The sequence below is a fragment of the Paramormyrops kingsleyae genome, chromosome 18, assembly GCF_048594095.1.
Source record: "Paramormyrops kingsleyae isolate MSU_618 chromosome 18, PKINGS_0.4, whole genome shotgun sequence".
NCBI lineage: Eukaryota > Metazoa > Chordata > Actinopteri > Osteoglossiformes > Mormyridae > Paramormyrops > Paramormyrops kingsleyae.
In genome coordinates this window covers 7,174,680-7,197,253 of record NC_132814.1, presented here as the reverse complement: position 1 = coordinate 7,197,253, position 22,574 = coordinate 7,174,680, and the positions used below count along the sequence as shown (strand labels likewise).

The 22,574-nt window shown below is 39.6% G+C and overlaps 1 protein-coding gene across 6 annotated transcripts in view; it reads right to left on the bottom strand.

Annotated features, from left to right (window-relative positions):
• The window catches only part of doc2b (double C2-like domains, beta), a 209,524-nt gene that overhangs the window by 17,058 nt on the left and 169,892 nt on the right, over positions 1–22,574 (bottom strand). For all 6 annotated transcript variants that reach the window (XM_072701925.1, XM_072701923.1, XM_072701926.1 and 3 more), the window contains 3 exons: positions 13,726–13,800; positions 11,498–11,607; positions 603–729 (listed from right to left, as the gene is read on the bottom strand). In XM_072701925.1, coding sequence (XP_072558026.1) covers positions 603–729; positions 11,498–11,607; positions 13,726–13,800 — 312 coding nt within the window. The remainder of the gene's footprint in view (positions 1–602; positions 730–11,497; positions 11,608–13,725; positions 13,801–22,574) is intronic.

Sequence of the window (22,574 nt, the reverse complement as noted above, 5' to 3'; positions counted from 1 at the left end):
TAACTTGGCCCCTACAATCCCCCCCAACCTAAACCTATAGTGCTGGTTTGGGATAAGTTGGATCAGAGAGTAAGAGTAAGGTAGCCAACTGCTGCCCAGAACTTGTGGAAACTCCTTCAGGACAGTTGGAGAAGCATTCCAGGTGGCTACATCTGGAAGCTGGCTCAGAGAATGTCAAGAGTCTGCAGCGCTGACATCAAAGCCAAAGGGGATTATTCTGAAGAGTCTAATACTTGAGAAAAGGTTGAGATGTTGAACACTTCTCTTGGTTGCTTAAATATTTGATATGCATTCCTCCATAACCTCACGGTTTTTTACTATGTGACTAACATAGATAATGTAGAGACAAATGGATTAAGAGCAGGTGTGTCCAGACTTGTGATTGATACTGTATATTTTGGACAATTTACATAGAATAATATTTAGTCTATAATAAGCGAGGACAATTATTTATGTTTTTATCCAGGAGTATGTGATACATAATAAATAAATTGGCAAATACAAGATGCTGTGAAAAAAGAATGAATGAAACAAAAGTCAGCTTTGGAGTCAGAGCTGGGCTCACAGGCTTAATTTTATCGGATGCAGGACACAAGACTTACAGGTAGCTGCTTCTCCAGGCAGTTGCTGAAGTTTTTTGTCTGGTTGGGTTTCAGTTTCTTCAGGGGGATGCGCGTTTCTCCGATGAACTCATTGTGGCGGAACTTGTCCTCATCACATACTGAAATCCTGAGAGCGGAGGGAAAACAGGGGGGAAAAAAAAATAAGGAAGAATTCAAGAGTGGGAGAGCCATGCGCAGAAAGAAAAGGAGTGGGGGAAAGGTCAGAGGTCAGAGCCTGAACTGCGGTCACGCGGAAGGTAGCTGTGCTCGGCTGGGAATCGTGTGTCGCTGAGGTTTCACTTAAACTACGTTTTTTTTCGTCCTTTGCATCAATCCCACAACCGCCTGCAGCATCACTACAAAAGTGCACCAATATGGCTGAGGCTTCAGGCAACGTCGAGGACAAAGCTGTCAAGCTCAAAAGCTCAGTACTTACTAACCTCGTTATCCAGTTTCGAGGAATATCTTATGCTATAACAGTTTCCCTTGCCTCCTCTTCACTTTCAGCTCGAAAATGCCTTTGACTCACACACAATCTGGCCCCAAGCACTGCAAGTCTACATATTTCAATATATATATATTTTTTTTTGCCTAAGCTGGGTTTTATTTTATTCTAACATGACAACCTATTTAAGCTACGAAGGGAAAGATTTTGAAATGCTCCGGAGGTAGATCTCCGCATTGAAAAAAGACAGTCAAGGTAAAATGTAAGCTTCTAGAAATTCCATGCCGACGATGGCATTCTTTGCTTGAAGCTTTACCTTGAATGTCATACATTTTTATATATTTTTTTGCTTATGTTGGAATAATAACTGTGAGATCAGTATGTAGGCAAAACAGAATCATGTTTGCATGGGGAATTATATTTTACTTGAGGGGACAAGCTTTAATAGACAACAGTAGACTGGAACATATCAGAGCAGTCTCCAGCATAGACCTTCAACAGGTAGTACAAATTTCATAGTTTAATTTACAAGACAAAATTGATTTACTTCCAGAAAAGATCTGGCACTTCTGTTTTTTTTGTTGGTTTACAGTAGGACCAGTAAGCTGGTGAGAAGGTCGACCCTCTGTGTCAAAATGAGCTCAACTTCAGACATGTGACCCAGCGGAGGCACCATCTTCAATCTGCAGCAACTGTGTACAAATATAATTTATTTTAACCTTCAGCCTGCTGTGCTCTAAGATGAGAACTGCACTGCTCTCGGCCTCACGCCTACGGCCGTAATAGAGTCGGTATATCTGACTTACGCTCAGAAGCTTGCCAGTAGCTTTCAGTGCGCATGCTCTGTAACAAAGCAAAAGCTGTTGACACTTTTCAGCTTTATTAGCTTATTAAAGGGCCAGTTCACCCCAAAACTGCAAAGCAATGTTGAGTATTTTTCTGGTGCTTTAAACACCACAGAAAGAATGCCATTCGCTCCATTCACCATTATATTTGAGAGAAGGCCGACATTTCTACAGCCGATATCTCAAAAATTAGGCAACTCCTAGCAGAACAATCTAGATCAGGGGTGTCAAACATTCTGGAGGGCCGGAGCTCTGCGCATTTTTGGGTTTCCCCTCATTTAACACACCAGATTTAACTCCGTGTGCTAATTACCACACAGCTCATGAGCTGAATCATTTGTGGTGGAACAGGGAAAGAACTAAGCTACATAGGACTCCGGCCCCCAGGACTGAAGTTTGACACCCCTGCCCTAGATGGATAGATAGCACTAAAGCCCCACCAAAACATCAGTTTCAGTTTTGGGGTGAACTGCCCCTTTAAATCGGGCATATATGTTTGTCCTACATAGATCACTACAGGAAAGTGGCAATTCAAGGTGGCAGCAATTTTATGTCACTAAGAAATATGTTTGGAACATAAATCATTGCACATAATATCCATGGAACCAATCATCTCTCCATCCATCCCCACATCCACGCATCCCCTCAGTCTTAGTGATAACTTGTGCAGAGTTGCATCATGGGTATATTCAGGACCACTGAAACACACTCACTAATGTCAGTTTAAAATAATTATCAGCTCATTCTCCAGAACATGCGGGACGACACCAGAGTACAATGCCAATCACACACCTGCTTTTAATGCATTTGTCTCTATATTAGCTATGTCGTTCACCTTATAGTGAAAGAGTAACGCAGAGAGTAATGCATATCAAATATTGCAAGGACTACGAGGAGTGTTCAACATCTCAGCATTTTTTCAAATTTTAGACTCTACAAAATAGCCCCCTTCTGCTTCGATGACAGCTCACAAAATAGTAGCACTGGTAATAGTATAATAGATGGTTATCTTTTTGAAAAACAAACGTTTTTTGGTTGGTGTTTGGTACTGTATCAGGAATAAACTGACACAACGTCGACTCAGGGAGATGCTTCAGAAATATTTATTTCCTTTATAGCATATATATATAGAAAAAAATTACACTTGATTGTGATTAGTGTGTAATATACGCATTTTATGGATAATTAACTTTTCTTTTTTTTCATTCTTAAGTTGTTATACAGCAAATTGAACTGTTATTAGTCGGCTGTCAAATTTACATGCATTTGGATTCTGTGACCTACTATTAAGACAATACAAACCTCACTGGAGACTGCTATAGGTTATTTCCCTCAACTAATTAAGTAGAACATCCATTCCTTGTAATCATGAGCAATGAGATGGCACCAGCAGCAGTACATCTGTCCTCTGTGACGGTTTCAGGAAAGTGTGATTGCTACCATAGTCAAGCTGCTTTAAACTGTTTATTTGCTTGAACAAATTTGTATTTTTTGACCCCAGAAAAACTAAATACCACATTTTTGTAATTAAAACAACATAAAAAGTAGACGATATAATTCCTTCTATAATAATTACCCTAAATGTCATTTAAAAACTCCTATTATACCAATTAGCTATAATTACTTTAAATAAGGAACTCAAATGAGAATTGCGGAATGACTCAGCTATTGTACCGTCTCTAGCTGGAATTCTGAGCCAATATAAACGACAGATCATCTCTTACGAACAACACGGCTCACTGTATGGAAGGATGATTGGCTCAGTTTGCACCACGCATTAAAACTGAAACCCCAACCCAACAAAGTCCTCAGAAAAAGTGTTTGAGTGAAGTTCATCGTTACTAAAACGACTGGTGAGTATGGTGACAATCGATAAACAAGCATAGGGATAAGCACAGGGACAGCAACTCAGTCTTCTCGTGAGACCTAGCGGGCCTAACCTGCCCCCATAATGTCATTTTCGACCCCTGTGCATTAAACTGTTAAAGGTACAGTACCAATCAAAGGACGTCAAGTCGCCTACAAAGGAGTGATATTGCCACATCACATAACGATGATGATGATGATGATGATGATGAAACCCTTTATTGCTGTTGCAATACACCATGTCACTAGTCACAAGTACCAGCGAAAAAACTGGCCATCAACCCGACCATACATATACAGAAACATCACATTATAGGGGGTAGACAGGTCAGGAAGACGGGGGATATAGGAAGAAGAGAGAAAAAACAGAATTACATGAGGAGATAGGAGGAGAATAAAAAAACAGCCCACAGACTGTACTCCAGTAGGGAGTACATTGTAGAAACCGAAAAAAAACACCTCAGCGACATAAGCACAGGGAAAAAGCCTAAGGAGTATACTGTACAAACAATGAACAGGCACACAGTACATAACACCTGGCAATTAATGCATGGAGGTACTGTCCAAGCTTTAAGCGGCAGTGCAACAGATGTAAATAGATGTGAACAGATGTAAACAATATACAGATGTAAACAGATGTAAACAATATACAGATGTAAACAGATGTAAATAATATACAGATGTAAACTGAAAATAATCGATACTTCATTGATCCCTGTGTCGAAATTATCTTTACACCTCCCTCAACACACTCTTTTTTTGTTTTTTTAGAGTAAGCTGAGGATTAAGGGCCTTGCTCAAGGACCCACTGGTTTGAACCGGTGACCTTTAGATTACAGGCATACAGGCTTAGCCCACTGAGCCACACATACAGACGTGAACAGATGTGAACAATATACAGGTGTAGACAGTATATTCCTTAGGCTTTTACTTTACAACTATACAGATATGTGGTATCCCAAAACCCCAAGCTAGCTGCCATGGGTCTAATTAGGACCATCCACTTAATTCCCATCCTCAGAGGCTGCCATTTACTTGAGGCATGTTCCATCCTCTGTTAAATACCCAGAAGATATTGTATACAACTAATGTCATTAAGTGATGTATTTAAAACTCAGGGAACCATGTAAGGAGGTCCTACATGTATGCTGAGCACTCATTGGCTGCTTTTCCTTCACTCTCTGATTAAACTCCTCCAAAACCACTTCTACTGTGTTTAGGTCAGGTGGCCGGGTCATGTGATGCGACACTATCACTCTCCTTTGTAGGAAGCTTGGTGTGCCCAAACTTTTGACTGGTAGCGTACATTATAAAGAAATATCCATTTACAAATCAAGAATAAGAGCTGAAAAATTTGGTAATGTTGGAATGTATGAATAAAATCTCTGCATGAAATTAAAATTTAAATTAATTGGGTAACACTTTCTGAAAATGCCATGTATATAATAATAGCCTTAGACACATTCATAGTACATAATAATGCACTATAAATATTTATATAAAAAGGCATAACACATTATAGCCATGTTTATTATGCATTATGAATACTCTATGAAGCTCTCACCTACAATACACTATAGATACCTTCATAATGCAGTATAAAGCATCCTTAATGCCTATCCCGGTTATTATAATGTATTATGAAGGTATCTATAGTGCATTATACATGAGAGCTTCATTGGTGCTTATGAAGTATTATAATCAACGCTATAATGCCTTATGACTGTCAATAGAAGATGCTATAATGCTTTATTAATTCTTATACTAACCATTATAATGCATTATGAAAATAACTATAATGTAAGTTCTACTGTACAGGGAAATTCAATGAATTTGAAAAAGACCACTAATGCAAAACCTAAAAAGTATGGAAAAATTGTATTTAAATTTTAAAAATTTGAAAGACCAGTAATGTAACACAACATTAATATATAAGGATTAATTTACCTACATGCATCTAATTAATATTCATATCTGTAGTATGTATTGTTTTGGCAAAAACAGGTCTCCAACAAGATTATCTTTGTGAAACAATTAGTATGGAAATTGGCCAAATGCAGAGTGAAGAGCGGAGGGTCACCAGAGCTACTTAAATGCCTGGATGGAGCCAGTAGCCAAAAGATAATTATATTGTGTCAGAAGTCAAACAAATTTGATTGGTTTTAGCTGTGGACGAGTGGGGAAGCACAATACATTCTTTTCATCCTTCAAATAACCTGCCACTTAAAAGCCTCATTTTAATTAGTCAATGCAAATTAAATTAATAGAAGACAGCGTATTGGCAAATTACCTTTAATAACAAAATACATTACGGGAAACATAAATTATACATCATAAAATGGTGCCCTGGTTAGGAACAATGGGACTGAAGTAAAATGTATTGGAGAGGTGGGTGGGTGGGGGGGGGGTAAGAATACTGCTATAAGTCAGATATCAAAACCTGGAAATAATTAATTTCACTGCTCAAGAAAGAGAAATGAAAACAATTCTGTGCAGTATTCAGCTGGCCTTAGTACTAAACCTCAGCATCTTTATTTATTTTTAAGACAGAAGAAACGATGCAGACAACATGGCTCTACATAGGGGAGCTGAACTGACGCACTGGACTTGGCTAATGCTTCTCGGTAACGCTTCTCTGTAACGCTTCTCGGTAACATTTCACGGTAATGCTTCTCGGTAACGCTACTCGGTAATATTTCACGGTAATGCTTCTCGGTAACGCTTCTCGGTAACATTTCACGGTAATGCTTCTCGGTAACGCTTCTTGGTAACACTTCACGGTAACGCTTCTCGAGTAACGTCCCACCCGATACTGGCACTTTTGACTCTTGGCTGATCCTCACAGGGGTCGCAATTAAATGGTGGTTCTGAGGTTCTGTCCCAGGGCAGAAAGGATGCAGGTGGATGGCTAATAGAGAGGGAATTTGTAAAGGAGCGAATGTCTGATTTGAGACATGTCATTCGATTGAGTTAAATGTTGTTAAGAGATGCTCTGACCTGGTTCTAAATTGAATCTGACCACCTGATCACTGGAATCAGCCCACTTGTATAAAACAATGTAACAAAAAACAGGCCTTGTTTAAAGCTTCCTCTCTGTAATGTAGGAAACATTACACTGGGCAAATGGTTTATTGAGAAATCAGTGGCAAGGCCACTGAAGTCACTGTTGCTGACAGTTATTATATGTCTGAATCCAAAATGACATTATCCAAGTCCCTGGCCATATACACAAAATTAAAGTGTAACTCATCTCAGACTTCTTTAAATACAGGAACATTGTGTAACAGACAAGATCATGAAGTCACGAATATTATCAAATTACTCCCATTGCGGGAATGATGACTGTACTCGTCTGGTGTTCGGGCTCGAGGTACGCACGCTGGCACCGGGGCGATACATCAGCGAGAAGGTCGCCCTGCGTATGTGGAGACGGGCATCAAGATCGCAAAGCTCTTGGCCAGTTCAGCGCACAGAGCATTGATATAGGCTAATTATTTTGGCCTGGAATGGTGGAACTGTGTTCATTTTTCTCCAAAACATCCTACACAGGTAATGTGTTATAGTGCTGTCGGGGTTTGCGTGTCCCAGCATGCCCTGCGAGTAACTGAAAAATAGCCCCTTGTTGTGCTGTGGTTGATAACAGTTGTACTGCCCAATGGTGGCGTGTATGTTTGCCCGTGTATTATGTGCACCCTGTCCGATCCTCGCGTGTCTTTAGCTTTGTATAAATCTCCCACTGTGTGTACTTGACAGTCCAGTGTATAACGTCACTTTGTTTCCATACTATGCTCAGTTCGGTGCTTGTTGGCAGCCTGCTATGGTCTTGCTAAGGACTTCGATAAAAGAGTGAGTTCTTCCCGGTAAGCAAGTCTCCTTGTCCTTCGCTGCTCTTGCAATGCCTTGGTCTGCCTGGCACTACAATGCTATCACTTCTATACAGATTTTTTTTTAACTGAACGTATTTAAGCCAAGTACATTGTTGAATTAGGGTTAAGATTAAGGTGTTTTTAATTCTTAAATAATGATTAGCTGAAAGTTTCAAGGTATAAGACGGAGAAAAAAAAATGTCATTTCATTCAGGATGTCAGGGTGTCACAATATATCCACTGTATCCTGAGCACCAGGAGGGCTGCAAATGCATTTTATAACAACCAAAATCAATTTGCAGTAATTCTTTCTTTGCTTTTGAAGGTCAATGCCAGTTATCCAAACATTTATTTTGGAGATATCTCTCAATGAGCTACCAGGTTTACCATTTAATCGGCTACAGCACCACATACTGGAAAAGTAATCCTTATTCAAGTGTATTATGTTTCACTGAATATTGATGATCTTGCATTTAATAGAGGTGAACGTTTTCTAATTAATCTCTTGATAATACTAGGTAAATTTTATTACCATGAAAGAAAATATTCCTGAAAAGTACTTTATTTCTTTAATACATTCTTATTTTGTCCTGATAAATATACAGCTTCAGCACAAGAAAAAACTTAGTAAAACTTTGACTCTGTTAAGGCTTTTTCAAATGTATTAAAATAATTTGCTTTATTTGTCCTTTTTTGCTATTAATTTTGTTTATACTACATCTTTGAACATTGTTGTTATGTTACTTTTGTTTGCAGCTATGTGATTATGATACATTGTCATGCATATATGTGAAGTTGAATGAATGAATAAAGAAAAGCTGAGAGTAACACATATGTTCTTTATGAAAGGCATCAAAAGGAGCCCCAAGAGAGTAATATCCCGGCCTGCCAATGTTCCCAAGCTCCAGTCCTAACTTGGAAACGCTCGTTCCTTTAATTTCCAACTAAAACCAATTTCATTTCAATTGAAGCTAACACAGATGACGCTTAAATGGAAGAAGGCAGACAGGATAATCGCCTCATTTTTCACCATTAACTAGACAGGAAATGATGTTTCTCTAAGCATGATTACTGTATGGGGTAGCCCTGCTCTTCCAGGATGAATTTATGAGTGCTGGGTTCACTTTTTTTAAATTTATTTTTATAATGCATTTATTTGCATAAATGATATGAACTATTCTGGAGGCAATGCTAACAAAGGAGACTTTGGTATCCATGGCAACTGGCAGAGACAGCCGAAAGAAGACCTCCTGTGTAAACGCCTTGTGAATCATCAGGTGGTCCCTCCTCATCAGCATGCCGCTCATGCCCTTGCACACATTGGAGGGAACTACATGGGCCACTTCAAACTGACATATTTGCTGCCCTTATTTTGTTTTGCCTGCAAATTGTGCCTGTAGGTCCTGTCCTCCCATAATAGGAACCTGGACGGCTGGTGTTTTACCGCGGATTCACGGTTTCCAGCTCCCAGCAATCGGACATTCATGCGTATGCACTGGTAACATTCTTCATTATCATATTTGGAAGTCAGAGGCTAAATTAATAAATAAAAAGGAATGCCCCTCTCCTTTTATAGAAAAATCCATTTACAAACCAAGAACGAACAATTTGGTAATGTTGGAACGTACGAATAAAATCTCACCATGAAATTAAAAAGAATTTGGTAACACTTTCTATGAATGCCATATCTATAAAGATCTATAAACACATTCATGGCACTTTATAATGCATTCAAAAAGCATTATAAACATGGCTATAAATATATATAAAAAAGCATATCATATAACAGCCATGTTTATTATGTATTATGAATGCTTTATGAAGCTCCCATCTATAATGCACTATAGATACCTTCATAATGCAGTACAAAGCATCCTTAACGCTTATACCCACCATTATAATACATTATGAAGGTATCTTTAGTGCATTATAGATGAAAGCTTCATTGGAGCTTATGAAGCATTATAATCAACACTATAATGCCTTATGAATGTCAGTAGAAAATGCTGTAATGTTTTATTAATTCTTATACCGACTATTATAATGCACTATTAAGGTAATTATAATGCATTAGATGACAGCTTCAAGTTAAGTGTTACCATACATTTCATTAATTGTTAGTTTTCTCTGTGAAGAATCGTCATTACTTTTGCATTTTGGAGGCAGTGAGGCAGGGCAGGCCTCTGCCTCAGTCTGGCTTGTACTGTAGCAGATCGCCAGTCAGGTCTCATCCATCTACTCATGCCCTAACAGAAGCCAGTGAGGACAGACTTGTTACTGCAGCCGTGCTCAGGTGGTACAAACTGGCAGTAGTGAAGGGAGTAACATGTCATTCAGGAAATTGCTTGCTATAAAGGGTCTCTATCTTTTCCCAAACAATTACATCCCCTGAGTTCTGGACTTTGCTGCCAAAACTCAAAGGTTACTGTTATTGGATTTTACATAAAAATCCCATGAAGTTCACAACCAACTAAACAGGATAAAGAGCTACTGGACATTTGTGGGATACGATCCTGATGCAAAATCAGTTTCCTTTGGTCTGATCTCTCCTGAGCCCGGAGTATCCCGCATGAATCTGTGAAGCGTGTCCTTCCGGCAGGTGGGGGTCACTGCCTACTTGACATGCAAATATGCATGACTGTCAGTTAGACAGACGGCTATTTACCTGCCGCTGCTGTCTCAGTCATCCGTGCCGGTGAGCAGCACGTAATGCAAAGGGCTTCTTCCAGGCACAATGGCATTCGATTAATGAGAAGACAAGACATTTATATTGGGAGCTAAATTAAAAAAAAATGCAGACCTTTTACTAAGGGCAGGAAAATGAGGCTCCATCAGCTGCTTAATGACTTGAGATGTCTTCTGCTATTATATTGATTCACACCAGCCAATTGCAGACAGCTCTAACTGACTCTTGCTTTCGGTGATTCACGGAGCCTTTCGTATTCATCACTGCATTTTAATAAAGAGCCAAAGGGCAGCAAAAAAAAATAAAATAACTGACATTCACGGGGCCAAAAGGCTTATCTGCTTTAATGTTTTTAACCTGATAACCGCATAACCTCTGTGCTGTAATGAGGATGAACAGCGGTGCAAACACAGGCTACAGCACAGGCTGTACGACACTGTGGCCGAGCTGAGCGACTGCTCGGTCCTACGAGACAGATTTTGAAGATCGACAGCTTTCCAATTCCAACCCAGGCCCTTGAGGTTATAAAAATCACTGGTGCTTAGTGTGTTCACACTATGCGGTCAGGCAGTCAAAAAAAATCATTCACTAAGACCTGGACAGAATTTATAAGAATCAGATTCCATTAATCTTTAATAACATTCTTAGAAAGGAGTATTCTGATTGGTTATTCTGTACAAAGACACACAGAGAGGTAATGGTAATATCTCCATCCATCCATCCAACAATCCACAAAGACATGCAGAGGCAATGACAATAGCTACATCCATCCATCCATCCATCAATCCAATCCAGCACAAATTCCCACGTTGCCTGGAACCTATCCCCAATCACAGGACCTGGCCTGGATTAAACATATAAGCATTTGTAATATCGAACAGAGTGACCACCCCTGGTCTCATTCACAAATGTCTTGTAACAAGTTAATGCAATTTAATATTTGATATCTTTAATATGACTGTGTATTGTACTTTTAATATAGCACTCACTGAGCAGCCTATGTAACATATTCCCAGAGTTAGGTGCAATTCTTGAGCAGATCTGTTTCTTTCTGACCTGACGTCTGGCATGCTGTTGCCACTTAATAGGCTTAATCTGGCTCCACCCACACACACACATACACACACACACACGCGCGCGCGCGCGCGACATGTGATTGTTACAGCGAAAGCGACTGGCTGCACTACCTGAGCGTTTTGCGCACCATATCCTCGTCGGTGATGCCGTAGTACGTCAGCGTTTCGCTCCACACGGGGTTGAGGGTGTTGCGCAGTGTCTTGGTGCGCAGTTTGTTCGCCTGCGGGTGAATGAATCGAGGGTGAGCAAAGGGGAGCGTGACCTGCTGTTTTTGGGGTTTTTTGCGTATTTATTTCTGCGCATCTGTATGCACAGTATGGGGTCCCTCTGGGATCAAACCTGGGATCAAAGTCATAGCCAGCTTGTGATGATGGTTTTGATGTACTGTAACCATTCTGAAAATAAAAAAAGCTTTCATTTCTGAAACAATCACATTACTGCTGCTACTGGAATATAGTAAAATAGATTTGACATTTTTAAATATACACAACAAACTGAACACATTTCAATATATGTATGTAAGTAATGAATTTTCATATGTATACTGTAAACATTTTTCGTATCTTGCTTGTCTTTCGTTTCATGATTGTAATACAGTAAAATCCCGTTATAACAGACTTCAAGGGACCTGGCAAAACAGTCCGTTATATAGAATTGCTGTTTGCCCAGAACACAACTACAGGACACCATTTACTCATGCCACACCCCAGCAGACACACTTGTGGTATAGATTATTATATTGTACATGTAGTAATCCAACTTTACCTGACCAGATGCGTGACTATTAATAATCCTGACTACGTATCTGCGCTGGACATCACCGGCACGCCACGCGCCTTGTAGGCGGAGCCTGCATGTCCGTTATAGCCGAACAAAACTACAGCTAAAAGCGGCTCTGGGGAACAAATTGATTGTCCATTATAAGCGAAATTCCGTTATATGCGAGTCCGCTATATCCGATGCTTTTTCTGCATGTTCTTAAAGGCGCGCGGCCGGGACCAGCGGACCTCGTCCGTTATAGACGATATTCCGTTATAAACGAGTACACTATAACGGGATTTTACTGTATTGGACTTTATGTCTGTCTGTCTGTCTATCTATCAAGAGTAAAAGAACTTACATTCCACCTTAATTTGTATGACTATCAGAAGGCAACTCATAAAAAATACACATTAAATGATCAAAGCAGGGATACTTTGTAATTAAAGGCACATACACGAGTTCTACACCAATGGCATCTGGAGCACTGCAGTTAACTGTGTGGATTATTTTGATATTTTTACACAAAACCTTCTTAGCCAAACATTACTCAACAAGAAAAATGACTCAAAATGAGGCATGTAATGATTTTAATAAGTATAATCAGTATGCTGTCACTGGGCACGGTAGTGTATTTATTACTAAAATGGTATAAATATTTTAATAAAAAATGCTCTAGGTCCTTGACCACAATCATGCATGATTTTTGATGTGAGAGTGATACACGATACATTTATATTTATATATTCATATTTATAAAGTAATTACATTTTTTTCCCCCATTCAGCATCCGTAGTACAAGTAGCAGAAGTAGCATCTGTGCTCCAGCACAATGACAATAAAAGGCTTTCTATTCTATTATATTTCTATTTCTTTCATAGCTTTTCAATAAGTAATAGGATTATGATATTTATGTTATTGTGAAGTTGTCCACTTGAAAGTGACCTCATTGGTCAAAAAACATAAGAGGGATACTGCCCTAAAGATAAGTGCCTTACATTAACTGCATCTTCATAATGCTTTTATAATTCATTCATAGAACATTTAATACACCTTCATAATGCATTCATAGAACATTCATAAGCGGCTTGTAAGTATGCTGTAACATCCTAACAAACCTTAACAGCTTTAATATACATTAATAACAAATATCATATGATTATACGACTTTAATGTTTTTTTATTGTTATATAATGTTTGTTATTATAAAGTTTAAATATATAAGCATTTACAGGCATTCTCTAAACCAGTGTTTCCCAATCTGGTCCTTGGGGACTCACAGACGGTCCATGTTTTTGCTCCCTCCCAGCTCCCTACCAGACAGTCTACATTTTGCTCCCCCACTGGGAGCTGGGAGGGAGCAAAAACATGGGCTGCCTCGGGTCCCTGAGGACCGGGTTGGGAAACATTCATCTAAGCTAACAAGCCTTGACCTTGATATAGATACATGGCAGCTCTAGAGGATGCCCAGTATTTCTATTTTATTATTTAGCATTTTCTGCAGATATGATATCTGGCTGAGCTAAAGGGTGGAATCCTCTTTCTGTGCTTTCTCAGGGCCCATCTAAGGCCTACGTACCTTACTGGCTCCAGGCAGCAGATGCACCTTAACGTAAGGATCCGATAGCCCATTGTGATCCATTGGTTTGAGTCCCTGTTGGATACAGAACATGGAAAAGGTATAAGCCTTTACGTGATGAAATCATCTCCTCATCCCATTATCCACATAATGTAATTAATAAATCCAATATGTCTGGCTTGAGAATAGGGACTCTGACTTGACATCAAGTGTCCCATTCCGTCACCTCAGTGTCAGAGTATCACATAAGTAATTAAGCTACAACTGATGTTCTCAGTCACCACAACTGAGGCCGATCTTCAAATTTCTACATAGGTTAGATACTTAAAGTTCAGGACGCACCTACATTTTAATGCATGTTTCTGTATTTTAGCTTTGTTATTCACTTTATAGTAAAAGGCCTTGAGGAAATGAAGTGATACATGTCAAATATTTACACTCCACAAAACAGCCCTCTTTAGCTTTGATGTCAGCGCTGCAGACTCTTGGCATTCTCTGAGCCAGCTTCCAGATGTAGCCACCTGCAATGCTTCTCCAACAGTCCTGAAGGAGTTTCCAGAAGGTCTGGGCACCAGTCGGCTACCTTACTCTTACTCTCTGATCCAACTTATCCCAAACCAGCACTATAGGGTTTAGGTTAGGGGGGGATTGTGGGGGCCAGGTCATCTGTCACAGCACTCCATCTCTTTCCTTGTTCACAAGATAATACAGCACTGTCATGACCTCAAGGTGAGCTTAGGCTCGTTATTTTGTTGAAAAACAAATGATTTTCAGTAGGTAAGTCCAGACTTTAGACTGGTACTGAATTTCTCAAAATATTCTTATTGATTATGATACATTACTTTGATTCATATGACCTGGAAAAGAGTGACTGGTATGTATTTATACTATAATAATGTGGCTGCCTCCCTGAGGAACTTACATATCTGTACCTGTGTCACATCAGTCAGAATTTGTAAAATACTGTTTAAAAAAGAGTAATGCAACAAATGATAAGGATTTACTACATTAAAGGTAGTCTTTGGATCCCAAACATCAGGTTGGCAATAAAAACAAATGTGTCATGTACCTTTGTGTAAATGGCAACACGATTAAGCAAAAGGGCTGTAATGAAAAACAAAGAAGAAATGCAGTGACTCACTGAATTTGTCAGAAATGATTAAATCAATCATAAAAACCAGAAACTTTGTGTTGAGTACTATGCTGAACACATCAGCAGACGTTAATTAGTACCAGTTGGGAATCACTGGTACTAGAACTGGGAGTGGGCTCACAGAAACACTTTGTGGAAAGGAAGATAGAGAAAACGGGGAAGGAGTTCTAGAATAATCAGGTAGAACTCTACAAATTACAGTAGCATTGTCTAACATGGAGGCCAGCGTGCAGTAGCCAGTGTCTATGCAGTTACCACTGGAAGTCCTACACCATCCGATAAGCATCATTAAAATGGAAGTTATACATAAGCTATGACATGGCATTACTACTTCAGAACTACCTCGCTTTTTACTGCTCATATAACATCCCAGCCAAATCTTAGCCTGGATGTTTCATCTGGTGTCTTCTGTCAGCACAAAGTGGTCCAATAAGCTGAATCATTCCCTTCTGTTGATGGCAAAACACTGTTCCTGTTCGTATTCCCATTGAGAATTTCTTTGGCCTGGACAGACCTACATGAATACCTCATTGGGTGGTTATATACAAGGCTATCTCCATGGCCTTTATTTATCAGGAGTATAAGATGTCCATAAATCACTTGTTTAATCAATATTTTCAACAAAATGCTGGATAAAAACATGTCTTTCTCCCTTTCTATTAATTTCAGGATGGATATATAAGCCTACCAAAACAAACAAACAATATACAGTGGTACCTCGGTTCTCGAACTTAATCCGTTCTGTACTCTGGATCGAATCCTAAAAAGTTCAAGTTCTGATCGAATTTTTCCCATAAGAAATAATGTAAAACCAATTAATTGGTTCCCGGCCCTCCAAAATTACACCTAAATATGTTTTTTTTTTTTTTTTTTAGCATTTAAACACAAAATGAACAGGATAAAACAAGAAGAGCATTTTTTTTCTTAATGGCTTCCAAAACGATAAAGATCTTATCCCATCATTACCCCTGTCCTGCCCCGATCGTCCGCTCCTTCCGTGTGCCACGCCCCCTCGTTAACCTCGTGTGGGATCCCCATGTGATCAGCTGTTTCTGGTTGTTGTCATTAGTCCTCTGTATTAAGTCCGCGTTTCAGTTTGTTTCCCCAGTCCGGTCATTGGGTGCGTTCGACTTGCTTACAGCGCTGGCTTAAAGCAACACATTCTGATCCTGACGCAATGCATTACAGTTCAATGCATTGCGACCTCTCACCCGGCTGCACAAACTGGAATCGCCTCCGTGACGACACACCTTTGCCCTTATTGGCTGAAGAGTTTAGTTACATGCATGACGTTTGTATCCCAGGCAGTTCCGATGCGTAATCTGCTATTTCTCCCGAATATCACGTAAAGCAGTGAGAACTGGATTTCAGTTAATTTACCTGGTAAAATAAAGTTTAAATAAATGACATAAATGCTCTAATAGTACACGTAAGTAAGTGGTTTATTTATTGTTAGTTACTGTAATGTTGCGCTGCTTTATTTGGTTAATCGTCCAGTCTGTGAAGAAGGCATTCAAGTAAGAATTGCATTGTAGTATGACTCATTTCCTGTCGCGTACAATTTATATTAGGTCAGCATTCACGGTTCGACTTCTGATATTCAGATCGAGTTGTAGGTCAAACTGGTTTGTTCGACTTTCAAGAAATTCGAGTTCTAGTGAGTTTGAGAACCGAGGTACCACTGTATATAATGCATATGTACTGTATATTTGTATATCCTCCTGAAACCCAAGGAAATAAGTGTCCTTCAATTTTAGGTTATTTGTCTTTGGAAGAAATAAGACATCTTACAATTTAGATTTTTTCAAATTTATTTTTATTTTTAATTTCACAGCATGTCCTCTTTAGTGAACAACAGGAATAAATATGTTTCCTTACATCAGTGAAAAGATGCAAAAACAACATGTCCACTGCAATGGACATAAATGAATGGGTGGGTCTCGTCTCAGGAGGATATGTGCACACACATGCCCACATGATACTGTGCAAAAGTTTTAGGTAGTGAGAGAAAATGATGTTTGAATGATCTTCATGTTGCTGTCAAACTATGATATTATGTCTGTCAAAGTGTGTCAGCTTAGCCCCTTCAAACCTCTCCTAAAGTCACCCCTGTATTTACAGCAACCTTCTAATACACTCTTGTATTTTTTGCTTCAACCACCAGCACGCCTTGTTTGGTTAATCAATACCTCATTGACTTTTTACAATTAATTAAATTAATGAATTAAGTGAGCTGATGCTGAAATGTAACAGATACATGGAACGGCTGGAGTGCTGCTGAGGAGTGTGAACTGAAGCCTTGTTCATCTGAAAATTTTGGAGAATGAAAGAAATTCTTGTTAGTTTGTGTTTTGTTACTCTTAATTTTCAAATGCTCTAAGTGTTCTTGTGATCTTCATACTGAGAATATATACACTCAGTACCCAGATAAATAGCTTGAAACATTTTCTTTGACTGCCTAAAACTTGTACAGTAGTTTCGGTAACTGTGGTTTCAGGACTCAGTAATTTACTCTCCGGGACACACCATTAAAAACCAAACACTTTTGGCATTTTTACTTTTTTGATTGCATGCACAGATCTTTGTGGGGACCTGAAAATGATCCCCACAGCATCAAAACCAAAAGTTTTTATCACATTGTGGGGGGCATTTGGTCCCCACAATGTAATATAAACATAATCCACACACACACACACACACAGGTTTGTAATTATTCAATAAAATTTTTTTTAAATTGTGCCTTTCACAACAGAGTTGTTATGGATGCATTAAAAATATATGAATATAAAACATCGTTAACCATCTTCAAAAGTTAAAGTTACAGTTATTAGCATAAAATAAGACTGACACCATGCAGGAAATGCATATCATATCGCTGTAGTGCTACCATACAGAAAGGGGGCTCAGTCATCACCTTCAGAGCTCCCTTGTATATGTGGAAAAAAAATTTGCTGGCAAATTACTTCTTCTGACTGCCTGTCAGGAGAAAACCTAAAAGCTCTTTTTTTCCACCCCAGAAACTAATCATCAGTGACTTTCTCCGAGGCCTCAAAACACCTTGCCAAAGAGAAACAAAAATCAGCCTCTCAGTGTCTTCCCTGTGATCTGGAACTGCCAATTTACACAGCCTGGGATACGGTAAACCGAGCCACGTCCCTCCAATTTACACAGCCTGGGATACGGTAAACTGAGCCACGTCCCTCCACTGCGTATCTGCTCCTCCTTTTTCACATCACCCTGCATATCACATCTACCCTTAGCAGGGCTTTTGAACTTTGCATTACTAGGTGGTAAATATCGCTCTTGCAATTATTATGTGCCTTGTATTACTGGGTGATACTGGGTGTTTTCCAGTTCAGCGAGTGAATAAAAGTGTATGGAATATATTTCGGGACATAAGTCTGTCATTCTGTCCAGCTCTGCTATTTGTGTGTCTGAACTCCTGATCTCCTTAAAATAATAAATAATAATAATGAAAAACTCTTCATATCTTGGTCAAATGTGCCTTGACATGTTGGTCAAATGGTTAGATATACAACGTAGCAGAGAATTCAAAAGGCTGCCTGTCGGGTTTGGCTGGCTACTACTGTAAAATCCCTTCAACACAGAGTAATGACCAGAGGTTTCAGAGTAACAGTCGACAGCACAGCAGAAATCGGACCCCCTGCAGAGCCCCTCTGTGCACCGAGAGGTGATCAGAACTAACAGAATTCAGAGCAGCCGAAGGAAGTTGGGGAAAAGCAACAAAGCTAATCCACGACATAAAATGTGTGTTAATACTGATTCCCCCTGGGAAAAGTAATGAAGAATCCCTGCTGGCCGATCGAACGTCATCTCAGAATCCAGATCAGTGTCTTGGGGGGGGGGGGGGGGCACCGAGGTTTATACAATATTGAGTAGATGTCTTACATTAAAAAGCAGTTGCCCACTGTGAGCAGTGCTCACTGGAGGTGCAGAATTTAAGGGAAGAACCGCACAGAAGTGCATGTGCGGCAGGATGCAAGAGAAGTATTTTATTCCCACTACAGAAAAAAGTTCAGAAGTCGATAAGTAAAACTCTCCTGGAGATACTTTTTAAATAAGGCTGTCTTAAGTAACACTGGAATGGAGTTTTGGTTAGTTGTTGTGAAATTTTTCAAGTTTTGTTTGTAAAACTAAAAAGGTATATTAAACGTCTCGAGTTTAAAAAATATATTTTTAAAAGTGAGTGACTGGTGCGTGAGTGTGCCCCGTGACCCAGAGGAGGACAAGTGAATACAGAAAATGAATGGATGGATATTAAAAGTAAAGGTTCTGAATTTCGCTCTGGATCCCTGCGACCTGGCACAGGACACATGGGTATAGAAAATGGATGCATGGATGCATGGGTTTTGAATTGACCATCCTTTCGAACACTTACACTATCTGTTTCACTTATTTCAGAGGTAACTAGTATTGATGTCAGTCAAAATCATTCAGAGGCTGACGGTCTCCTGGAGGACGTGGGACACTGGAAGCTGGGCATCCCCTGTTGGGGCCGGCACTCAGATGCGGCAGCTCCGGCACCCCCCACAGTGAGAAGTTTGTGCTGCACATCTGTGAGTGTGGTGCGCAGTATGGTGCTCTCTAGCTCGGCATTTTAGAACCTTAACACTGAGAGACACCAATAAATAATGGATCATCGTCTTCTCGCAAGTTTGATTGCCTGTGCATCACCCTACAGCTGTTCCATTAAACAACTAACAACTGTCTGATCCTCAAGATCTGACAGTCAAGCTGGCTGACCGTCATTCTGTACTATCTATAGTATCAAACTAAGAACCCCATCAAACTAAGAACCCCACACTCATTCACTGGGTAACACTTTACATTAACTGCAGCTTCATAATGCACTAATAGAACATTCAGTGCACCTTCATAATGAATTCGTAGAACATTCATAAGCAGCATGTAAGTATACCTCAACATCCTAACATACTTTAACAGGTTTTGTATACATTAATAACATTATATAATACGATAATGTTTGTTTTCGGTGTTTAAAGCTGTTAAGGTATGTTAGGATGCTAAGGTATACTTACATGCTGCTTATGAATGTTCTATGAATGCATTATGAAGGTGCACTGAATATATTATGAATGCACAATGAATGCATTATGAAGGTCCACCGAATATTCTATGAGTGCATTATAAAGGCATTATGAAGAAGCAGTTAATGTAAGGCATTACCATTCATTGTTACAAGTCTAGCCACAGAATTGAAATACACCACAATGGAGAATCATCTTTGTGGTTTTGGGGCACTCCGTTTCACTAGCTCGTTTTCACTTTAATTTTGCCGAAGTGTCACTAATGCCTCTTGAGAAATTGAAATTTTCGACTGCACGACGTATCCAATATGAGTGCCACACGCCCTGAAATTTCCTTAATACTCAAAGTTATGACATCATGCATTGATACCAGGGGTAGATAACCCCCTTAATCGCATGCTTGAATACTTCTGCATAGACGCTTGTTTAGTGCCTCTATTACAATGGGTTTCCATAAAAGAAGCCGACTGTATCTTTATAAAACAGCCACAGGCCTGTCTAAGAGACATCAGCGTGAGTCACTTTAGATGTGGGAACCAATAATAATGTGGCAATATGAGAGAAACCGTCAGGCTGCTGTAGTCACAAACAAACCAGTAATTACTTCCATCACCAGCTCTCTGCGGCCTGAGTCCCCCCCCCTAAACCCCCCCCCGGTGCTGGTTGTGTCACTGGTGCTTGTTCTTTGTCCCCCGTATATTTTATTTATTTATTTGTTTGATATTTGAGAGTGTGTGTCGCGCTCTAAGCCCATTTGCTCAGCCATGTGTGGGATGAGGGTTCTTCACAGCGCCAAAGAGAGCCGCGTCGCAGAGGATGGCTGACGGAACAACTAATGTAATTAAAATTTCTACTCCTTAATTAACTTATTTCTACTCTGGTGCATTAAATCAGGCAGAGTGCTCATTTTTGTGGATTTGTTTCTCATCTCTCCTTGAAAATGTAAAAGAGAAGCACAAGGATCATTATAAGTTAAAGGGAAGCACTCACTCAGTTCTTGACATTCACCTCTTCATAAAGATTATTCGATCTGCTGAGAGATCCGGCCTCCATCAATATACAGCTTGAGTCGCGTCCATTTAAATCAAAATGCAGTCCGATTCCCTGCCGATGCTTTCAACCGTCTTTGACAACAACTGTGGCGTCTCATTCAATCTCGCGGATCATTCAGTTCTTCCAGGTGGACTGTCCCTTTGACTAGCTTTTCCGGAAAGATGAACTTTTCTGACATGAAAACATAGTTCACTGTCAAAGGTGCAGCAATTTTTGGTACTTTGGTCTGATTTCAGTGTATTGCTGCGTGAAGGACCTGGATTATATTTTTGGTTAAAATTATTTTCGGGGTTTTGTGAAACTTACACTATTAATCGAAGAGCATCAACTCCTGATTTTGGATTTTATCGACATACCGGTACATCAACAGCCAGATTTCAGATTTAAGTAATTAGATTAAGTATGCTGGCATTCCTTATATATTGTTGAGAGTCGGATGAAATATCCATGTGATTTTATTTTATTAAAAATTTTCTTGATTCTGCCCAATGTAGTTTACTGCATATATCTGAAAAATGGCAGAAAGCAGTCCTATACATTTTATTTTAATAGTGCTGAGGATAGGGAAGAAAAACAGAAAAAAACAGCTGAATAAATAGCAAATGATTACTTGGAATCAGACACTGTAACTTTTTATAACTAGAAAATATTTTTTCCTTGTGGACACCTGCAGGATTAATCAGCAAACATCCTTCTGCTATATAATGTTGTCTCATCACTTTAATATTAAAGACTAATTTCAATCCTAACCCACACCGGCTCTTTAACTCTTAGGGGAGGCTGTAGGTTAAAGTGTGGGTGTGCAGAATAGCAAATATATTTCGTAGGTCTGAGAAAGATAGCATGAGAGCTTAGTAATGGCCCCGGCACGCCAATGGCGCTCGAACCCCTGACCCCTTCAGAGAATGGTGACTAATTTCGAAGTGAGGCCAGCACTGAGACGCCGTGGATAAAACAAACATCGCCAGCGCTTCTCTGATCGCCATGCTCTCTGTGAATAGGCCCTCGATCATAATTACGGAGGAAGGAGAAGCGGCCAGCGCCGGCGGCAGATGGGCACGATGCATCATGCGAGCCTCGTACACCTACTCATTCATGCCCCGTGCTCCATTTACACAGAGCCGCCACTTTGGGAGGCGAGTGCTTCCTTCCTTCGGGAATGAATCAGGATATCCGAGGTAAACTCTCTCCGCAATGAACCACATTTTTCTCTCTCCGTCCAGCTGCACAGAAGGATGAGAGATTCAGCCTCATGTGCAACTTAAAAACGCTTTAATCATAATTACCATGGTAAAATCCAATACGAGACAGTTCTAATCTCAGTTTGCCCAGATTCAACACGAGAACTATCCCTCAGGGATTGTGAAATTAATTCAATTTGTGCTACATATAAACTTGATATTTTAAAGTATGTAGTTTTACATTTCGAAAAGATGACTAGCCAGAGATTCTTATAATAAAACGTATATCACCTACACCCTACCATCTGTCGGAAAATGGGTTAATTTTGTGATTTTATCGAGGCAAAAGTTGGTCATCAAAAGAAGGAACAAGTAACGTAAACTTCGAATAAA